Source organism: Pseudonaja textilis, chromosome 2 (assembly GCF_049901715.1).
Source record: "Pseudonaja textilis isolate UNSWEBS1 chromosome 2, rPseTex1.2, whole genome shotgun sequence".
Taxonomy (NCBI): Eukaryota; Metazoa; Chordata; class Lepidosauria; order Squamata; family Elapidae; genus Pseudonaja; species Pseudonaja textilis.
The window spans coordinates 240,740,391-240,763,296 of record NC_141991.1 but is presented as its reverse complement, the minus strand read 5'-3'; the positions used below and the strand labels follow the sequence as shown (position 1 = coordinate 240,763,296).

Below are 22,906 nucleotides of genomic sequence, written 5' to 3'. Positions count from 1 at the left end.
TAGGTTCATCTACCTCGGGAGTATTCAATAATTTTGAGAAATCAGGGGCCAGATTAAAATATTTCCTGTCATATCCCGTGGGGGCAGGGTACACTGCTGCAGACGCCTACTGTTTCTGTACCAGGTCTGAAAACATGTGAGGAACTGGAATCACATCTGCCTCGACTACCAGTTGGTTGAAAATTAGATCTTCTGGTCCCACTTCTGAAGGAGTTGGAGTGGTAGAAGGGGCCGACTTGTTCAGGCATGCAATGTTTTTTGCCTTAAACAAAAGTGATCTGAATAGTTGTGGGCAGAATAAGCCTGAAAATACTGGTTGATCAGGAACAAGGCCCTCATCCTCAGACATCCCACTTTCTAGGGGGTCTGCTTCTGACAGGGCCGGGTCACTGTCTTGAATTGATCCTGACCCAATCTGTTCCATTTGATCAATGTGATCCACTTCTTCTGCCTCCTCCTCCTCCTGCGGTCCCTGGAGTGGCATGTCCCCCTGAAACTGTACCTGGGTATAATGTTGCTCCGATCTGGTCAACGACCTTAGAGATTGAGAATCATAGTCAGTGGTTACTGGGTATTCCCTGGTCAGAACTGCGTGTTGAAGACCTGCTGCAATTCCCCGGTGGATTGCCAGCTCCATCCACGCCTTCATTCTCTCTGGAACTTCCTCTGGAAGAATGTGGTCCTGTCGAAGACTGGCAGCCGTCAGAGTGAATGTAGCTTCAGGAGCCCTTCTCATGGTCTGTGTTCCAGGTAACTGGGCCTGTTGACTCTGGGAAACCAAGCTGTGTCTGGATGAGAGGGAGAGATCTAGGGGAGGGGGAGGATGGGAAGAGGTAGACGGTACTGGACTGGGGGGACAGAAGGTCCTGTGAGGCCCTGTGTGCCTCCCTTGCACACCTATCTATTTGCTTTTCTAATGCTTTATGGCGCCTGTTGGCATCCTTTTCTGAAGCTTTAGAATGACCTTTTGTCTGCTTGGATTTGTGCTGAGATTTAGCTTTGACCCTTGATGTTGAGGTCTGAGAGCTACTACCGCCTGCCATTTGAATTGAAAGAAATGCAGTATGCTCGTTATTCAAAGCGATACGGTTGAGGTGGTTGGCACGCCCAGGGGCCTAATCCAAGAAGGGACCAGTTGCCCTGATAATATCTTATACCCTTGTTTTGTTTTTTCAATTAAGATATATGTATATATAATATGAATCATATCACAGTAATGATATCTTTCCTTATTAAGATATTAATACTGAATATTTTATTATTATTATTATTATTATTATTATTAGAGTGAATGAAAGTCACCAATATATAGATATAGATATAAATAAATGTGTGTGTGTGTGTGTGTGTGTATGTATGTATGTATATATATATATGTATATGTATATGTATATATGTATGTGTGTGTGTGTGTGTGTGTTATATATATATATATATAGATAGTGTGTATATATATATATATATATATATATATATATATATATATATATATATATATATATATATATATATATATATATATATATTATATATATATATATATATAGAAACAGCTTGATAGAGTGAATATGCAAACAGCCAAATAAAGAATGCCTGAAAGGCCAAGATAATAAAGAGAGGCCTTCGACAGCTTCCCTGCACAGGCGGACACGGGCCTGGGTGCTCGCTGTTGTGCTGCTGGGTAAGGCTGTGAGGGTTAAGCCAACAATAATACACGGGTGGCTTCGAATCTAATAAGAAAATGAGGTGTAATAATTCCTTAGGTTATCAGAAGGAAAAACCTCTGATCGGGAAGGAAAACTACCTCACACAGCTCGAGTTACAAATAGCGCCGCCACACAGTTTTGTTTTTTAAGTAAAGGCAAAAATAATGGCCGTTATTTTTGGCGCGCGCACGCTTCCCAGCAACAAACTCCCACCGCGTGGGGAAATGCCTCCGATGGCTTCTCCTTGTGGCTAAAAGGAACGGCGGGGGAAGGGATGGAAAGAATTCTTACTGCTTTCCGCACCAAGACAGCGTTCTGAGGGGAAAACTCAACGATACGACTCGGATGAGAGTAAAAATGCCCACGCCGCTATTGCCAATATAAAGAAAGGCAATGCGGAATCACAATGGTGGAGGGTAGAACAAGCAGATGCGGGGGGCTCAGAGCAATGCCGAAGTCGCCCACTGCTTCGGGTGCGAAACAGCGCTGCCCGAAAATGTAAATGATCTCTGACGACCAGATGGAGAGAGCTAACGTTGGGAGATTGTAAAGTGATTTGGAGGCTAAAAGCCTGAAAAAAAAACGAACTGGACTATATCCAAACCTGCTGAGTAATACTCCTGTTTCGGCCAAGGAAGAACAAAAAGCACTGCCTATCCACAACGAGGCTGAGCCGAAACTGGGGAACGCTGGGGAGGAGTCCCGTGGAGGAGGAGGAGCGTTCCACAAATTAAGCCCAGCCTAGACAATGCAGAGACTGAAGCACCTCCCACTACTGGATGCTCTGAACAGCTCATGGGAGAATGTAGGATGCAACAACTGAGCTCTGATGACCAGAGAGATGACACTGATGAGACAAAGTACCACAAATATCCTGGAAGAGCTCTTTCAATGTGGTATAATTATGGATGCCCAACTGAAGGGGTTGAGGCAGAGGAGAAACAGGAAGGAGGAAAGAACCTACAGTCTATCTTCCCCCATTGGGTCATTCCTCCCAGTGACTTCAGAATACAGCGTGGGAAAGCCCAAGCAAATTGGAGCAACTAAGATATCCCTGTCATTGGGATAGAAGAAAAAGAAAGAAGAAAAGAACAAGGACTATGTTTTTATAGTGAGACCCCTGGACACATAGCCAGATCGTGTCCAGTAAAAGTGCCAGCCACAATAATGGATGGAATAATGGATGGAAACTGAACAAGGAGAGATTTAACTTGGAAATAAGGAGAAACTTTCTGACAGCAAGAACAATCAACCCATGGAACAGAAGTTGTCCTTGGAAGTTGTGGGAGCATCATCATTGGACGCTTTCAAGAAGAGATTAGACTGCCAACTGTCAGAAATGGTGTAGGGTCTCAGAAATGGTGTTGGGCTGGGGGTTGGACTAGATGACCTACAAGGTCCCTTCTAACTCTGATTATCTGTTCTCTGTTAATAATAAGATGCAGAACTTGTAAAGCAATGGATCACCAAGACAACAAGTGCCCAGTTTGATCCCAGACAGCATCTCAGGGAAACTTCACCAGCCCTCACTCCTTGAAGCTTTCTCTCAATTTGACATTTACATCTCATATGTCCCAGGCTCTCACAACAAGCTTCTCATACAAGCCAGAAGATGAATGTCCTTAAACTCCCTCCCCCTCCCCGCTTCCCTCTCTCTCACACACACACCAGCAACAATCCTGCAACCAAGCAATTTTGAGTTTCACCCTAAGGCAGATCAACACAAAAGGTTGGGAGCAGTAAGGCAAGCTGTTGATCTCTGATTGCATTAAGGTATAGCAGAAGCAGGATGCATACTCCAGAGCCCAGGTAAATGAATTCAAGGAAACCTAACAAGGTACTGTTTCACTTTTTCACAATGGCAAAAGGGCAGGTATTGCTCAATGGACATTTGTATACTGTGTGCCTCTTCCTCCAAAGGAGGAAGTACCTGTGCCACAGCAACAAACATAGGGATATTCAAAACCCAACAAAGAGCCCTCAGATAATTTTGGTGGTTCTGCATCCATGGAGATATAAGGGGTTAGGTTTCCTTTGGTCATGTATGTCAAAGAGGAAAGCCAAGCCCTGGTAAGTCAGCAGGATTGTTTCAACTCTAAACCCCCAAGGAATATTGTTTTTCTAGATTTCTTCACTGATCTTCCCCTGGTGCAGAGTTATATTACCATACTGAGAGTAATGGATTTATTTACCAAATTGGACCATTTCATTTCTTGCAAAGGTCTCCTAATGGCCCCAAAATAGCTCATTTTTTTTGAATGTCTTTAGATATAGAGGATTAGTCAATTATGTTATAACTAATAGCAGTAATCAATTTACTTCCAATTTTGGGAAGGGCCTCTTGCAATTGTTAAATATTAAAATTCATTTTTCATCTACCCTTCTGGCTTTCAACAGGAAAGCTAAAAAGCCGTTGGAGCAATATTTAAAATGCCACATTTCTTACCAACAAGACAACTGGACTGCTTACAATAATGCTGCACACTCTATTGGTGTGTCTTTGTTCCAGGCAACACATGAATTCTACCTGTTTGTTATACCAACATCCAGACAAGAAAGTGCTGTTCCTCACACCACAGATTTCTTCGATGAGAAGCAAGAATCCCAAAGCCTCTTTAAGAAACAGATCAAACTGGCAAAGATATGTACAAAAAAAGCAGCAGTTGAACAGACGTGAGAAGACTAGAATTGCAGGAGGAGATTTAATGTGACTTTCTTCAAAAAGTTTAAATTCTGTGAGACCTTCCAAGAAATTAGACTCAAAATATATTGGCTCCTTTCCAGTAACTAAAGAAAGCAACGCTGATCAGGATACAAAACACAAGTGGTGGATATAAGCAGATTCCTGCAGAAGGGACAACTGTCATCTCAACTCAAACAGATGCTTTACAGGACACCTGATGTGCTTGTGGGGAGCTGCGAGGAGAAGACAGAAGTGATACATCTATGTTATGTTCTCACAACTCCACAACTTGTTTCTCCTGGAGATTTGGGAGAGGAGGAGGAGTCTAAAGGTGAAAGTAATGTAATTAAATGTGTGTATCACCTTGGGGAGAGCCCCCAGTGGCATAACAATCCGAGAATTTTTTTTTTAGGAAGGGCCAGCCCTAATGGATCAAGGACCTGCTCCCAGAAATGGAGGCCTTCATGCAGTGAACTCAGTATATCAAATCAAAGATGACCACCTTCCCTGTGTATCCAGTCAAAGATGGCTGCCTTCCCTGTATTTGTAACCATTCCCACTGTTCCTGCTATCTTATGTGCTGTCCCAGAGTGATCAGGTAGTATGGATTTATGGATTTGGCTCTTCAGGCTTCCTGGTCTGCTGCTGTTCCCTGGTCTTGCTGTCCTCTTCTGAGGCAGTGATGGGTACAAAAAGTGTGTGTGAGAGATGGATGACATTCATTCTCCTCTTCTGGATTGCTGTGTGAAGAGTGGCCTCTTTTGCGCAGTACATTTCATGCAGTCAATCACTACCTGAGTCAGAGCTACTTGGTACTAATTCTGGTAGCATTTAGCCACATGGGTTGGATCAACTTTGATAAATACACCTCCGCTCAGTCCAGAATGAACTTAGTATCTCCTAAGACCTTCCCTGACAAGAAAGCTGGCAAACTCCATGCTATCATTAGCTCCTGCCCCATTGCCTAAGCAGGGGACAGTGACACCAGGTGTTCAGTGTTACAACAAACAATTTTGTGGCTGCCAGGACTTTGCCAGTGAGTTGTGTAATGAAACTTTGCTTTTTAAAACTACTTTCCATCTTTAAGAAGTGATTTAGTTGGGATTTAAAAATTATTGGGTTACGGCTTGGACAACATGACTGACCCCAATCAAATCTGGGGCAGCTTTGGATTAAAATTAACTTTCCTGGCCACGGCTCTCTGGGTTTTGATGTTCACATGTTATTAGTCCACCCTAGCTCAATGAAAAAATTTTCCTTACCAACCTAGCCATTAAGCAACTAAAGACAGCCTGGGTAATATTCATTCTCCATTTTGTTGTTAGAACTTCCTAAATAAAGTTCTCAAGTCTGGAGAGTTGATTTGTTAAGAAGGATATGAGACAACAATCCTTTTTTCTCCCCCCAAAATTTTGCAGATAAAATCTGCAAGGTGATATGGATCTTCATGGTGCAACTGTCACCCCTTTTTGTGTGCATTGGCATTGAATGCATGTTAAAAGGAGGTAGGGCTAGCATTGTGATACTCCAGCCACCATCTTGCACAGTCACCATCTTGCCCTAACCTGCCTCCACTGCAGAAATGGCGGCATGGAGTGTTTTGCCCAGCTAGAAAAGTTTTACAAACTCTTTTTGGTTTGGTTATGAAAAAGATCAAGGTAGAAACTACTAAATGCCTTTTCACTGTTAATAAAAGTTGTCTTAGAAGCCAACTAGCCTAGGTAGCTAAGGCATGTTAACAGTTCTGGTCTAAGATGGAAAACGAATGGGAAATTAGGAAAATGTGCATGACGTCCACCCCAACTGCGTCATAATTTCTGAACCTTCTAAAATTGAGTAACGATGGCAAACCCAAACGGAAAGAACCGCTTTTGAAATATAGACACCCATAATCTGTAAACTAGCATTTCTGTTCTGGGTAGTTTTTATTATTGCCCAGAGATCTCCCATCTGTTAGTTATTTTATATTCTCCTTCTGGGCAAGATTGTCCCATTTGGTTCTGTGTAGTGCAATCCAGCAATGTACTATTTGGTTCTGTGTAGTGCAATCCACCACTGTCTGTGCTACATCAACACCTTTCTTTCTTTTAAAGATGATATAGAATCATGCCATTAACGTTTGTTTTTTTTGGGGGAATCTAATAGGCATTTTATCAGTTGGTTTGGTACATCAGTTGGGGACCGCTCTAAAAAAATGACCCAGAAACATTTTAAATAGATAAAATAATGATAGTTATACTGGTACAACAACAACAACAACAACAACAACAAATATGCTTCGTCTTCTTGTATCTCATTTGGCTGAGAATTTTATTCTGCTGCATCTTTAGCCATAGAAGCAAGTTGAAGAAGGGCACAGTATGCATCTTATTTTGTCATTAAATGATCAATAGCCTCTACTTTCATCAATCCTGGTTTCCCTCTGGTTGCAATGAAATATTTCCATCTATGGGGGTGGAATAGAAGTCCTCCAAGATCCCTTCGAACTCTGTTATTCTGTCAGGACCCATAGCCTAAGGTTTTCTTTGTGTTGACCTCCTAAGTTGTGAGTTTTTCTTCCGGCAGTATTGTAATCAGTTACTGGTATGCCTTTGAAACCGTTGTTGATCTCCAATATGGGCATAGAATTATAGCTTCCCCGAGTTGATGCTTCTTGTGGCAAGTTTCTTCTGTGGGTATCTTATTGGAAAATGTAATTGTTATACCAGAATGCAGTATTTTTCATTGGGCTGAGCATGATCTTGATTTTTGAGAAGAAAAGCAGTTTTTTTTTAATTTCTGTCAAGATGGGAATGAGACTGTGGAGTCCTTGGTGCTTTCTGAGTTTGGATGTTGGCTTGCAATATTTCATGACCTGACTAAGTAATATCATCAGTGGTAGAGAATGTGGGGTTGGTTCCCTTTTTATAATGGTAGTTTGACCTGTCAGTCAAACTACCATTTTCCCTTTGGTTTTACACACCAATCAAAAGAAACAATTTTAAAAAGCTACAAAAGAAAAAGACATGGAATAAAAGACCAGAATTCCATGAACCAACACCCAGATAAGCAGGGTAGACAGTCAAGCAGAAAACAAGACTATAATGAAGGGTACCAAGGAGAAAAACCACACCCCACCAACACTGGCAGGGCAACTATTTTATATAGATAGGGAGCAACACACACACAACCACTGAGGATATTTAATTGCATAATGAAACATCTGCAAGCAAACAAGGCCAGACAGCAACAAAAATTCCACAGCTCATCCCTGAGCTACATATATTCTCTTCTGTCTCAAACATTATTTGAGCCCTGGCAGAAGATGCAGCAGATTGAGAATACTGATTTAAATCATCACAGAGTCTCTACTGTGTGCCTCTCTTTGATGGTCAAAAATCAGAGAACTCCTTTTTTATAAATTATATTAAAAGGCATAAGCTTTTGTGAGCTGCAGTCTCTTGTGATAGGCTAGTTTACTCTCACATCATATATTTTTCCTCTGGAAGGATGTAAAATAAAAGGGGCCACGCCAGATGCTTAAAGTAGTTCAAGTCCACACAGTTTATTTATTAAAAAAAAGATTGGGATGGTCTGTATCCTATCTAGACTGTAGTAAATTCAAATGGTTGAATGCTGAGAAGATTGGAGCTGAAAGAGAGAGAAGCTAACAGACAAGAAATAATTGACTGGCTGAAATTACTTCAATGGCTGAGGATGATCTTGAATCTGGACTTCAAATTAGTCTAACCCTTTAAGCCTTCAGTCAAATTGGCTGTTCATACTGTGTTGACTTATAGCCTCTGTCCTAATCATAAACCATTGGTCTACTAATATTGCATGTTGGCCTGGAGGGCAATAAAAGGAATACCAACAAGATTTTCATGTACTTTTCTTCTTAAAATACAAGGATCTTCATTAAAATGTAGAATTCAAATCCCACTTCCCATCTAGACAGCAGGGAGACTTGAAACAAATTGATTTTATTAATGCAAAGGATACCAATACGGTTTAGATCAGTGATCCCCAACCTTCTGGCTTGGCAGATTGACGAGAGCAGTGGAGCGGGGGGGGGGGAGGGGAGATGGCTTTATGCGTGCACACACACATTGCTTGTACAAATGCAGCTGTGTGTGTGTGTGCTCTCGCCCACCACTTCCATGGCCTGGCTCCAAACGGGCTGCAGCCCAGCATCGGCCCAGGGATTGGGGACCCCTGGTTTAGATTATCAGATTCCCCCCTTTTTTTAGAGATAAACAAAGGGGGACACAGTGGCTTAGTGGGTAAGACGCTGAGCTTGTCGATCAGAAAGGCCAGCAGTTTGAATTCCTTGTGTTGCATAATGGAGTGAGCTCCCGTCACTTGCCTCAGCTTCCGCTAACCTAGCAGTTTGAAAGCATGTAAACATGCAAGTAGAAAAATAGGGACAACTTTGGTGGGAAGGTAACAACATTCTGTGGGCCTTTGGTGTTTAGTCATGCTGGTCACATGACCACGGAAACGTCTTCGGACAACGCTGGCTCTTCGGCTTTGTAATGGAGATGAGCACCGCCTTCTAGAGCCAGAAATGACTAGCACGTATGTGCGAGGGGGAACTTTTACCTTTACCTTATAAACAAACAGAAGTAAAAGAGCTCTGAAAAGAATAAGAGATTAAATATAGTAAGCAAGGGATCTAACCATATTATGGAGGTTTCAGTTTTCCAATATATCATTAATTATCTTTGAATAGTTGAATATATTATATCCATTTTAAAAAATTAAGAAACTTTCAGAGAAGGGTTAAGCTTTGTGCTGAAAATAAATATAAAGAACTGTGGTCAGTATAATATAAGTCACAGACTGAAATAAGCTATAATAAGATGGATTGATATTGAGACTTTATTCTCATTTAAATATCTGATGAAGCTAAAATACAGACTGTGTATATAGAGAACCCCACATTTTGGATGAGGTACAAATCCATGTATTAAGTTACACTCCAGAAATGATTTCTATTTTGAATTGAATTCTAGGTCAGCTTTATTTTTAAGGTGTGAAGTTATTCTAGTCCTTCACTTTTATTCCCACAACTTTGTTAACCATCCTTCTAAGGAGGAAATCAAATAATCTTTCCATACTGGAAATTCAGTATGAAACATACTAATTCAGTATACTTAGATGGTTTAGTAAAGTTCAACAAAAAAAAGATGGCAAGTTGAAATGGGAATTAAGGCTTTAGCATTAGTTTCATTCTAGTCTTGATCATTTTTCAGAATTGTTTAGCTTTACAAGGTAAGGTTAGAGTTAAGGAAGTCTATTTTTTTTCCTTCTACACCAGCTGTCGCCAACCGGTGGACTGCAGTCCACTGGTGGGCCGTGAGAAAATTTTAGTGGGCCGCAGCATGCTGAGGCGGGGAGGTGGGGCAATCCTGCAGCTTCCTGTGTCATGGCTGCTGCCTCAGTGCATCGAGAAGGCCGAGCAGCAGCGGGAAGAGTGTGGACCTCCTGAGCCGCAGGAAGCAGAGAGGGAGGCGAGGGGGAGGCTCGCCCCCCCCTTCCTCCTCACCAGAAGCGCTCACACGCTTAGCGGGAAGGAGGTGGCTTGTTGGGGGCCAGAGGGGCAGTGAGTGCTTTGCGCGTGAGTGCTTCTGTCAAGGAAAAGAAGGTGGGGGGGACGCAGGAGATCGCACCCTCCATTCACAGGCCAGGAAACACCTGGGAAGAGCTCCAATGCCGTGATCTCCCATGCCCCTGCCTTCAGGAGCTTCTCTTCCTTGCCAGAAGCGCTCACATGCTCAGCGGGAAGGAGGAGGCTTGTCGAGGGCCAGAGAGGCAGTGAGCACTTTGCACATGAGCATTTCTGTCGATAAGGAAGAGAAGCTTCTGGGGAGGGGCGAGACTCGCCCTTGCAACATCTTCCCTTGAGGGCATCACTGGCAGCCACTCAACCTCCTCAATGCACGGATGCAAGAGGCAGGAGGTGACACCAATTCAGAGGACCCTCTCCTCTCACCCCCACCCCCTCTCAGGCCAGGCCTAGGCCATGATCTCCCACGCGTATGAGTCCATCTGCCCCAGTATCACCCCTGTTGCCCCACCTTCCCGACAGCCATCTGGTCTTCAGCACGTGGCTCGTCACCCCAGAGTGGAGGTTGCCCACTGTGCTGAACCATGCATGGCCACGCCCACCGTGACCCCGTTCGGTTTGGACTCTGGGTTTGTGACTGGTATGTCTTAACGGGGATCAGGATGACTTCTCCTCGCCTGCGGGACCACTGAGTAGCAGCTGCCAGCTCCTTTCTCCACACACCAAGTCTTACTAGGGGAAAGAGAGCAGCTGGGGTGTCCGTGTAGCTGCTCAGTTAGTTCGTAATCGCCCTACCCGGAGAAGGAGGTGCTGGAAGAGGAGAGGAGGCAGTAGTGGAGAAGCAAGCCAGGTGTTAAAGACATGGGGTGGGGGAGGCTTCCAGCCCAGCCCTCCTTCCGTCCCCCCAACTCCAGGCAGCCACACCTGGCAAAGGAGGGAGAGGTTTCCTCTGACTTGGGGGGAGATATGAAATGACAGGAGACCAGATTTGAGGGGGGGGGATGCTCTGCCTTTCTTGCTATATATATATATATATTGTTATAATTAAATAAGCATTTTTATATTTAAAAATTTACATTTATTTATATATATTTATATATTAAAATTAATTTTAAATAGTACATTTATATTTATTATTAAAAAATAAAAATTTTATATTAAATATATTATCTTTTTTAAAAAATTCATATTAGTGGTCCTCTGGATTTGAAAGTATGAGTTTGGTAGTCCCTGATGTCCAAAAGGTTGGCGACCCCATATATATATCTCTTGTCTGACTCTTGTCTAGCAGGGGACTCCAAACTCGGCAACTTTAAGTCTTGTGAACTTCAACTCCCAGGACTCTTCAGCCAGCCATGCTGACTAAGAAGTTGTGGGAGTTGAAGTCCACAAGTGTTACAGTTGCCAAGTTTGGAAAGCCCTGTTCTAGGTTGGAGCTCCTCCGACTCCTGTCTCCCAAGGTTATCCTCACAGCCCTTTATTTCAGGGGTCTCCAACTTTGGCAACTTTAAGACTTGTGGACTTCAAGTCCCAGAATTCCTCAGACAGCAAAGCTGACAATTCTGAGAGTTGAAGTCCACAAGTTGCCAAGGTTGGAGACCCCTGCTCTCTATAATACGATACTGCTGCTAAAAAAGCAAATGTAGGTGAGGCCGCATTATTAGAAAACTTGAAGAATAGTCATTCTCCTCTGTTCTGCTTTGGTAAACACCAGACTTCGAGAAGATTTCTGACAAACTTGAATAGCTTTGGGAATCTCAGGATGATCAGGAGACCAGAGAGTAAATCCTGTGAAGAGAGATTCAAGGAACTGTGTAGTCTTTGTATCAAGAAAAGATAACTATCGCGGGACTGTTCAAATGTCTGAAAGAAGGTCGCTCAGAAGAAATTCAAGAAAGGTTTTCTGCAGTTCCACAGCGTGGGATGCAGAATAATGGGTTTACCTTAGAAGAAGGCAGGTTCTGCTTGAAGGTTAGAAAAAAAAAATTCTTGACAGTAAGAGCAATTCAGCAGTGGAACCAAACCCTCAAAAGCGGCAGATACCACTTTATTGGTTGCAATCAAAGAGAGGCAATATAAACAGAAGAAGGGGAATCTGTTCCTAGGAACTTACTATCTAATTTCATCTTAATGGAAGAGTGAAGATGGTAGCAATGGAAAATTGTAAGAAATGAAGACAAGTGAATAAATACTTGTACCTTACATTGTAGTGTACAAGTTGTTCTCAATCCGGATGTGTAAAAGGACAAAAGACTCAAGTCCGTTGCAAACAATTGTAGCTAATGGCCATTTTATTGTTATTATCTTGAATGCTGGTATTTCATAATGTGAACAATGTTTATTTCAAAGGTTTGTGGTAGGTCGTAACCCACTCTGTACTGTGGAGTATTTGTGCCTATGCTGATTGTCGCAATTTTTTCAATTCTGTAGAAGACCTGCAGTATCTGCCAGATGTTGCTTCCAAATTTGTGCAGTTTTGCATCACATCAGAGGATACATCAGCATAAATCTCCATATACATGTCCTGAATGTGGGGCCATTTGCAGATCAGTCCACTTCCAAACTCATGTCACAAAGAATTGCCTGCATTATACAAGAAGAGTTGGATTCCGGTTAGTATGACGAGAATGGGGATTTAAAACTATTCGAATATATACAAAAATCACACACCATTGGGACCGGAAAGGAAGAATTCCTCTCTTTTGTCACAGTCTTGATCCTCTCTTATCTTGCTGATGAAGGGGAAATTCTTCTCATCATAAAATATTTTGTAACCTCCAAATCAAACTAACTGCTGTCTCTCCCAGAGGATCAAGTTGCACAGGTAGTCCTTGACTTACAACCGTTCATTTAGTGAGCGTTCAAAGTTGGAACCGCATTGAAAAAAGGTGACCTACAACTGTTTTTTTTCAGAGTTACGGCCTTTGCAGCATGATCCCCATGATCATAGGATCAAAATTTGAATGTTTGGTCATATTTATGACCGTTGCAACGTCCTGGGATCATGTGATCCCCTTTTGCGACCTTCTGACGAGCAAAGTCAATGGGGAAGCCAGATTTCACTTAACAACCAGGTTAGTAACTTATCAACTGCAGTGATTCACTTAACAACGGTGGCAAAAAATGGTCATCAAATGGGGCAAAAGTCACTCAACAAATGTCTTCACCGAACAGAAATGTTGGGCTCAATTGTGGTTGTAAGTCAAGGACTATCTGCACTTATAACTTTCATTTTTGCTTGTTAAATAGCGATTTATATTTTTGGGTGGGGTGTTTACTTAAGTTAGTTTCTTGGAACGGCCTCAAGGGTTGCTTATCTGATCACAGCCTCAGACTTCCTTCTGTTCTTCAGGGCCATTCTCTATGCCAGTGGTGTGAACCTCGCTGGATGCGTCACGTGCTGGCCACGCCCACCTCCGGTCTAGTGAAGGAGGGGAAAGTTGCGATATGTCACGTGACGACAATGTATTGTTGCAAGCTTGACACCTCTGCCCTATGTCCTCTACACTTACACAAAGATACAATTTATACCAAATCTTACACACTGCTTAAGATTTAAGGTGACGATTGCAAATGATGGTAAAGCACCACAATGCTTCAACTGAGCTAATGTATCCCAAGTCAATGCCCAAATGCTCTATGGAAAATTTTGGCGCTCAATTCCATCTTCAAGGCAATAAAAATAGGGCCACCTGCATCTTAGAGGGCAAAGTATTCCAGAGTGTAGAGCAGTGTTTTTCAAACATAACTTTAAGAGAGGTGGGCATGCTGGCAGGAATTGAAGTCCACATATCTTAAAAGTTGCCAAATTTGAAGATATTGGTGTGCTTTCACTTCCTCACTTTACACAGGATGGAGTTCAACAACTTCCCATGTGTAATATGGATCAAGAAAGTTTGGTTCAAAATGTCTTCGATGAAAGCTAATTTTGCTTGATCATCACTTAGAGCTCATAAAATATGTGATAGCAATAGCACTTAGACTTATATACCGCTTTACAGTGCCCTACAGCTTCGTTAAGTGGTTTACAGAGTCAGCCTATTGCCCCCGACAATCTGGGTCCTCATTTTACCCACCTGGGAAGGATGGAAGGCTGAGTCAACCTTGAGCCTGGTGAGATTTGAACTACCAAATTGTAGGCAGTTAGCAAAAGTAGCCTGCAGTACTGCACTCTAACCACTGCGCCACCACGGTTCTTCTATTGTCACCCTGAGAACACATTTTTCATAGTTTATATCTAAGCCAATTGCAACATCTATCCCATTGCAATTATATGGCTCTATATTATAATGATGTTTATTATGGTTTTATCTTAATTTAATATATTTAAATTTATGTATTTAAATTTATACACACACACACACACACTTTATTTTACCATACCCTAAATTAAAAAAAAAAAATCTAAGCCACAGTTTAATATCATAAATTTGAAAAGCTGTTTCCTGATACAGAAGGAAAGATGTACTGTCTTATCTTTTTTTCTCTCCCCCTTTTAAATTATTCTGTATTTATTTTTCAAGATTGTATTTATTAAGTTGTAATCATTTTTATTAGCTGTGCCCTGCTGTCAGATATAAAGCCAAATAGCAATATTGAAAACCAACAGAGCGCATGTCCTCAGAGGCCTGAGATGTGAATTTTTCCTTACTGCTGTCGCTGTTCGCGCTCCCCCAGCTGTGTCTTGACCTCCTGCGCAAAGAATGTTAGGGAAGTTTTCCCGTGTCATACAGCTGCCAAAAGAGCAGATGCCTTGGCTGTCTCTTCTTTTGTACTGCTGGAAAGACAGTTGTAGATCTTTTAAAAATTATTATTTCTTGTGAATTTCTTTCATTTCCAGGATGTCTCTGTACTCAGATCTGTGTTTCATGGTGGCTTATTATTTTAGGAAGGAAAAATTCTCCCTTTGGAGTCTTTGGAGATTTCTCAGTTATCCAAGTCATGGTTATCCCAAAGATGCTTTTCCAAGAAGCAACTGGACTTTCTTTGTTTTGCCTTGATGTTTCGCTTCTCATCGGGGTGCAATTCAACTGGTGTTACTACCAATTTGGAGACTACGTGCAGCGTGCGCATGTAAAAAAAACCATGAGCTGTGCCTCCCAGACAGCTGAAAAGCGCTCCGTCTGGGTGTGCAGCGTTTGAAAACCCACTTTTTCCCTGCTTTTTCAACTTCCACGCAAGGCAGCTGAGGTTGAAAAAGCAGGAAATAAAGGACAGGTAAGAGCCCAGGCGGGCAAGTCGGCCAAACAGTATCAAACACAGAACCGGTTCAGTGCCTGCTGCTCTTCAGAGCTACCGGTTCTAAAGAACCGGTAGCGTCTCACCCCTGCTTCTCATCCAAAAAGTTTCTTCAGTTGTGAAGAAGTAAAGAAGCTTCTTGGATGAGAAGCGAAACGTCTCCAAGGAAAAACAAAGGCCAGTTACCTCTTGAAAAAAACACCTTTGGTTTTTGCTCTGTTCATTGCTTTCTTTTTATCTACAAGAAGAATATATTCCAATCTTTATTGAGGAATTCATGCTTTCTTTTCTGTTTCTGTTTAATGTGCCCAGTTAGAAATCTGGGTAGACAAAGTTTGCAATATCATTTATAACCTCTGTCCTGGAGGGGGGTGGGGGGGAACCCTGGCCAATAACATCCAGCAAGGCTCTAACACCTCTATCTTTCTTGCAGATGTGTCCATTGCAATGTGGTGTATTCTGACGTGGCTGCACTCAAGTCCCATATTCAAGGTTCTCACTGTGAAGTCTTCTACAAGTGTCCTATTTGCCCAATGGCATTCAAATCAGCACCCAGCACCCATTCCCATGCCTATACACAACATCCTGGAATCAAAATAGGAGAGCCCAAGTGAGTGTCCTTCTTGTCAAATTCCAGAAATTATTGGTGTTCAAATGACGAACTGTGTGCTTATTCTCGTAAGAAGTATACCCTGCATATAATGGTAAGGCTTCCAACCCCAACCCCCCACCCCACCCACAGGCCATTGGAGAAGCAGGAAAAGGCAAAAGCACTTAACATAGGTAGTCCTCGACTTACGACCATAATTGAACCGGAAATTTCTCTGGCTAAGTGAGACAGTTATTAAGTGAGTTTTGCTCCATTTGATGACCTTTCTTGCCAGTGTTAAGTAAATCGCTGCAGTTGATAAGTTAGTAACATGGTTGTTAAGTGAATCTGTTTTTCCCCATTGTCAGAAGGTGGCAAAAAGAGATCATATGATCTTGGGGGACACAGCAACAGTCATAAATATGAATCAATTGGCAAGTGTCTGAATTTTAATCATGTGATCATGCGGATGCTGCATGTGCAATGTTTTCACTGTGAAAAACGGTGATAAGACACTTTTAAAAATGGTTACTAAATGAACTTAGTGAATGAAATGGAATAGAATAGAATAGAATAGAACAGAACAGAACAGAACAGAACAGAACAGAACAGAACAGAATAGAATAGAATAGAATAGAATAGAATAGAATAGAATAGAATTCTTTATTGGCCAAGTATGATTGGACACACAAGGAATTTGTCTTGGTGCAAATGCTCTCAGTATACATAAAAGAAAAGATACATTCGTCAAGAGTCAAGAATCAGAAGGTACAACACTTAATAATAATTATAAGGGAACAAATCATACTAGGAAACTGCTAATATAAATTGTAAGGATACAAGCAACAAAGTTACAGTCATACAGTCATGAGTGGGAGGAGATGGGTGAAAGGAAGGATGGATGGTTACTAAGTGGAAGAAAATCTGTAATTTGTATTGTTAGAGCTGAAGGACATGTGCTGTTCCCTTTAGACCAGTGGTCCCCAACCACCGGACCGGTACCGGTCCGTGGATCATTTTGTACCGGGCTGCTGGTGAGCTTGGGCGCCGCCATCTTGTTTCGACGGTGCTTGAGAAAGTGCTTCTGAGTGAGCTTGTCAGTCGTCGGTTGTTGGAAAATGGCATTTGGGTGCTGAAGGAATCCTCGCGCCTTAGTTTCGTTGAAAGGGGGGAGGCGGCTTCGAACGAAGAGCTGTCCCGATGGCGGTGGAGTCTCGCGTTACTCAGGAGGAGATTAAGAAAGAGCCCGAAAAGCACAAAAAAGGTACAAGGAAGGAGTTGAAGGTGGCGGGGAGAAGCGGGGGACGGCTGGCTGGCCGGTCGCTCAGCTCGCCTTGCCTTGGTCGTGCGTGCTGATGCCGGTACCGGTCCGCGGACCATTTTGTGATGCCGGTACTGGGCCGTGGTACAAAAAAGGTTGGGGGCCACTGCTTTAGACAATGCAATTGTGATATCAGATGCATAAAATGTGTATAACATATTTCAGGGTGAAAATTAGCTCTTGCAAGGTTAGAGCAATCCACCTCAAGCTAAAAAAAATTGAATTCTGAATTTAAAGGTTTTTGCCCTTCCATTTAGATGCTACAAATGGGAAGAAGACAATTATTTTGGATGGAAAAAAATAACTAATTGTGGGGAGTTGCAGCGTTCTTCGATTCTGGTTCAGGGCAATGCATATAAGTATGATTATTTTGAGAGAATTTCTGTTAAATCGGAATTGTTACTTCCTTTTCAGTTGTGTATGGATGGCCTTTTAAAATTGACATTTGGCTCTGACATATTGGGTTATGTTTCCACCATAATGTTTTGTGCAGGAGTTAACTTCCAATGAACCATTTTGTATCCTGCTGAATCAGTTAATGGAGTGTTTACTCTTCTTCCCCACTCCCCATCCCTGGCTGAGCTATTAGCTGCGGTTGTAATTGGAGAGTAGGCAGAAAGAGGGAAATCCTGTTATGGCCAAATCACTGGACCAGAGAGAAAGATAATCCTGAATTACACAGGTGGCAACAACCGAACCGAAGAACAGGAAACTGTTGTGCCTGGAGGCAATTGACATTCTTTAGAGTAGGGGTGTCCAACTTTAAGACTTCCCAAAGGTGACTTTTCAGGAGGCAACTGGACTTTCTGGTTTTTTTTCTTTTGAAGACGTTTTGCTTCTCATCCCAAGAAGCTTCTTCAGCTCTGACAGGATAGTGGGGAATGGAACTTTTAAGACTTGTGGACTTCAACTCCCAGAATTCTCCAGCCGGCCATTTTTATACACATTAAAAACAGGGCTACTGTCTCCAGTCACATAGTGGGAGCCATCATCTTGTTTCCTTTTACTACCACTACTGTGTTAGTAGTCCGGGGTTTGGGGACCCCTGACGTTTTCATTAAAAAAAAAAGGTTTGGAAAAGAAACCTAAAAATGTTTGCTGGTGCCCTCACAACACTTTTGATAGCTCTTGACCTTGCAGAAGTATTTTGCCTGAGGAACAACGCCTGCTTCAGATGTCATTTCAGGCAAAATGTTTGTGTGCCTTAAATTGTAAATGGCTGATGACACCTCCTGATTAATAGCAAAACAATTTGTGCTTTGTTGCCTCTGGCAAGCCACACTGAGGCTCTTTAAATGTCATGGAAACTTCTTTAGAATGAATTTATAATGCAGGGAATGGGTCACACTCCTCAGCCCCATGACCAATATCACTGTGTCCTTCTGGATGTGTTCCTGACCTTTGTATATGAGTTGAACGACCCATAAGGAATGTCTGTCTGAGATACAGATGTATATCTATGGAGCTGAAATGGAGCCCCGATAGCACAGTGGTTAAAGTGCATTATTGCAGACAATCTTGAGTTCGATCCTGATGGGCTCAATGTTGATTCAGCTTTCCATCCTTCCTAGATTGGTAAAATGAGGACCCAGATTGTTGGGGACAATATGCAAATAATGCTTCTACGTTGTGAACCTCCCAGCGAGTGCTGTAAAGTGCTGTGAGGCAGTATATACGCCTAAAATGCTATTGCTAACATACAGAAGTTAGGGTCCATATTGAGGCAGGACAACCCCTCCAGCAGCCGAATCAGAGGAGGAGGAGGCGTGCGAGTCAGGGTCAGCATCAGGGAAACCTGGGAGCTCCGAGGGGAAGAAGGAATGGAGCTGGCAGAGAGAGAGAGAGACACAGAGAGACAGAGCCTGGGCCATCCATCAGCCCTCAGATGGAGAGTCAACAGCCCCCAGGTCTGGAGGTGGTTGATGAAGAAGAGGAGGAACAGTTGGGTCCAGTGCCTGACGCACGAATGCGCAATAGGCAGAGGAGAGGAGAACAGTGGAAATCTATGGGCCGGTCTTGGAACAGAAGAGTCACCAATGCTAGTGAAGCCCCACCCTAGCTCTGGGGATAAAAGGCGGGTGGGCAGAGATGAAAAGTTGTGGTAGACAACTATTCCTCTTCCAGCCGGAGTGACTTGTTAGCCTGCGAAAGAAACCTTTTGCCCAGGCTGCAAGCATTCCTAATAAAGGAATCTTTTGAGTTCACATCAGAGGGTTTGTTGTGTTTTGGGAGCTGGATCAGAACACTTCCATTCTTCCTCCATGTACTTCTCCAAATCTGGAGGCCAAGTAAATATCTGTCAATATGAATCCTCATGCAACAAGCACAGTGAGACCATTTCAGTCATGTCCAAATATTCCAAAAGCATCTGAATAAATTGTAATACATTGATTTTGGGGCAAAGAATATACCATGTTGAATGTGTCTTTTGTTGTTAGCGTTGTTGTTGCAAGTAACACTTTCGTTTAGTCATGCTATGGACTAAAGGACTGCAGTGGGCAGTCATTACGTCTTCAACTCTCTTTGGTTTTTAGAATAATATACAAATGTTCCATGTGCGACACAGTGTTTACCCTGCAGCCGTTGCTGTATCGTCACTTTGACCAGCACATTGAAAACCAGAAAGTATCTGTCTTCAAGTGCCCGGACTGCTCGCTTTTGTATGCACAGAAACAACTCATGATGGATCATATCAAGGTACAAGTTATCTAATTTTACTTGGAAGCAGCAGTCCTATTGCATAAAACAATAAGGGGTGATAATTAATAGGGAAGTCATCAAGAGTAGATGTCAGAAGGCAGGAAGTACTTAGCAAACAGCTGAATTTAGCAGTGCATTTAGATCAGGGGTGTCGATTTCATTGAGGGCCGCATCATGGTTGTATTTGACCTCGAGGGTCAGGGTAGGCATGGCCAACTTGACGTCACTCATGTCAGGGGCGTCTGGTGGCCCAAGCACTTTGCCAGCGAAAACGGGCTCCTGAGCTCTGTTTTCAGCCGCAACAGGCTCTTGCCGCCCTCTGCCAGTGAAAACAGCCCAGGGTGCATCAGGGTTGTGTTTGACCTCGGGGGCCGGGGTGAGCGTGGCTAGCTTGATGTCACTCGTGTCAGGGGCGTCTGTGGTGGCCCAAGCGCTTTACCCTGAGCTCCCTTTTCACCCTCTGCCAGTGAAAACAGAGCCCTTCTGAACTCCGTTTTCACTGGCAGAGGCACCGCGGGCCATTCCTTTGCTGTTTCTAGAGCGATCCCGCAGGCCACATCTAAGCACCCCGGGGGCCGAATGCAGCCCCCAAGCCTTGAGTTTTGACACCCCTGATTTAGATAAAAAGGATGAGGTTTCCTCTTCATTACTATGTCAACTAATTCACTGTTCCAGAACAGCACTAAAATTTGTGATTTTTTTTTTCAAACTCTGAATGCTTTCAACTTCAAAAATTCAGACACCTCAGAGACAATTTAGTGTCACGATTTTGATGATCCTATACTGTGATATTAGAAGACCTTCTGCAAAGGCATCAAAATCTTGTCTTAAGATTTCAGTTTTCTCACACAAAGTCTCATGTGTTTGATTGTCACATGAGATTGATAGAATGCCCAACTATTTGCACACGAGCCAATAACAGTAATAATAATGGAAATTCTGAATTTATCAGACTTGAATACCCTGATTTTACAAAAAAACCACCCTACTTGGAACAGCTTATATCCTCCGACACTACCTTAACAGTTCCTAGGTCCCTGGTTACGACTCGAGCTGTTGAGCTACCAGCCAGCCCCAAAGGCTGTGAATCTCACTAAAGATTAACCAATAGTAATAATAATAACAATAATCACTTAAAACAATTGGCACTGACAAAATCACCATTGGTAAGCTGCAGAAGGCCACCTTACTGGGATCTGCTTGCATAATCCGCCGATACCTCACAAAGTCCTAAACGCTTGGGAAGTTTTCAACTAGTGATTTGTGATACAAAACCCAGAATAGTTATCTCGTTTGCTGTGTACACTGTTATTCTTTGGAGTCAAATAATAATATTTTTTAAAAAGCTCACTTGAACCTTGAATATTCCATTCCCTTTAAACAACAGATACAGTCTAATGGCCTTCCCTTTCTTCCTTCCACAGTCCATGCATGGGACGTTGAAAAGCGTTGAAGGCCCACCGAACCTCGGTATCAATTTGCCATTGAGCACAAAGCCCACCATCCAGAACTCAGTCAGCCACAACAAAGACGACTCGAAATCCATCAATGGGACAGAAAAAGCAGAGAAGAATTCCCCCACTTCTGTGAAGAAGGCAGAGCCCAAAAAGGGGTCTAATCCTGGCTGGACATGCTGGGAATGTGATCGGCTGTTTACTCAGAGAGATGTGTATATATCCCACATGAGAAAAGAACACGGAAAAGTAAGTTGTTGAGGTGCTCGCTGAGCTTCCTTTATTTTCTTGCAGACGTTTTGTTACCCAAACTAGGTGACATCATCAGTGCTAGTAAATTGTCACTCTGGCATCCTACCACATTTGAGTGCCACAGATAGTCCTCGATTTACAAGTTTTCTTTAGTGACCGTTTGAAGGCTTATGTGTTCTGACCAAGGCTTCCTGAGACTGTAATTAAGCACATGCTTAGTTAAAACAACTCTTGTTTTATTTCAACGATGGGAATTATGTTCATTCCCAGCCCGTAATGAGTCCCAAACAGTCCCTCGAGATAAGCACCCACCTTTCTCTCCTTTGAATTGCTGCCAACAACTAAAGTGCCAAATGAACTATTAAAAAAACCAACCAAAGTACAAAGTCCACACAGAATTTCAAGGTTTAATCCGAACAGAGTGAACGACTTTGCTTCCTGCAAAGGTTTCTTCACCTTTGTCTGTCCTTTATACCTTAGGGGAGGGGCAATCACCTCCCAGCCTTACTCCTGAGTCGCCCCTTTTGTCTCAGCTGTGCTTGCCTTCTAGCAGCTCTGTGCATACGCACACCAGGAACGGGCTCCCCTGGTTCCTCTGCCTCACTGCTGCCAGACTCCGGAGGCTCCGGAGTCAGCATACAACTCCCAGATGGTCTTGTCCCCATCTCTGCATCGGATCCAGAACCCTTGTCCGAGTCTTCCCCAGAATCCTGGACCATTCCCCGTTATTCCCCACAGTCTGATTCCGCTGCTGTCTGCACAGGCTGCTGGCGAACCACAACATTATGATCATTTTTCACACTTATGACTGTTGCAGCGTCCCCATGGTGAGATGATCAACGTTTGGCCTGTATTTATGATGGCTGCATTGCCCCGTGGGTCACGTGATCCCCTTCTGACAAGCCAAGTCAATGGGGAAGCCAGATTCCCTTAACAATTGCATTACAGGCAAGTCCTCGACTTACGACCCACAGATGAGCCCAAAATTTATTTTATTAAGAAAGACTTGTCAAAGTGAGTTTTGTCCCGTTGTACAATTTTTCTTGCCACAGTCGTTAAAAGTGAATCACTGAGGTTGTTAAGTTAATAACACGGGTTGTTAAGTGAAATGTGGCTTCTGCGATTGACTTTGCTTGTCAGAAGGTCACAAAAGGGGAATCACCTGACCCCGGGACACTGCAGGCGTCATAAATACGAGTCAATTGTCAAGCATCCAAATTTGGATCATGGGGATGCTGCAATGGTCATAAGTATGAAAAACAGTCATAAGTCACTTTTTCCTTTGTAACTTTGAACCATCACTAAACAGATCTCTGGAAGTCATGGTCTGCCTTAACTACAATGATTCACTTCACAACCCTAGCCAGAAAGGTTGTAAAAAGGGACAAACTCACTTAGTCTCACTTAGCAACAGA

The 22,906-nt window shown here is 42.9% G+C and overlaps 1 protein-coding gene across 6 annotated transcripts in view; it reads left to right on the top strand.

Annotated features, from left to right (window-relative positions):
- ZNF532 (zinc finger protein 532) overlaps nucleotides 1–22,906 on the top strand; it is a 79,687-nt gene that overhangs the window by 40,946 nt on the left and 15,835 nt on the right. For all 6 annotated transcript variants that reach the window (XM_087927420.1, XM_026715401.2, XM_087927419.1 and 3 more), the window contains exons 3-6: nucleotides 12,368–12,549; nucleotides 15,609–15,785; nucleotides 19,620–19,782; nucleotides 21,210–21,488. In XM_087927420.1, coding sequence (XP_087783546.1) covers nucleotides 12,368–12,549; nucleotides 15,609–15,785; nucleotides 19,620–19,782; nucleotides 21,210–21,488 — 801 coding nt within the window. The remainder of the gene's footprint in view (nucleotides 1–12,367; nucleotides 12,550–15,608; nucleotides 15,786–19,619; nucleotides 19,783–21,209; nucleotides 21,489–22,906) is intronic.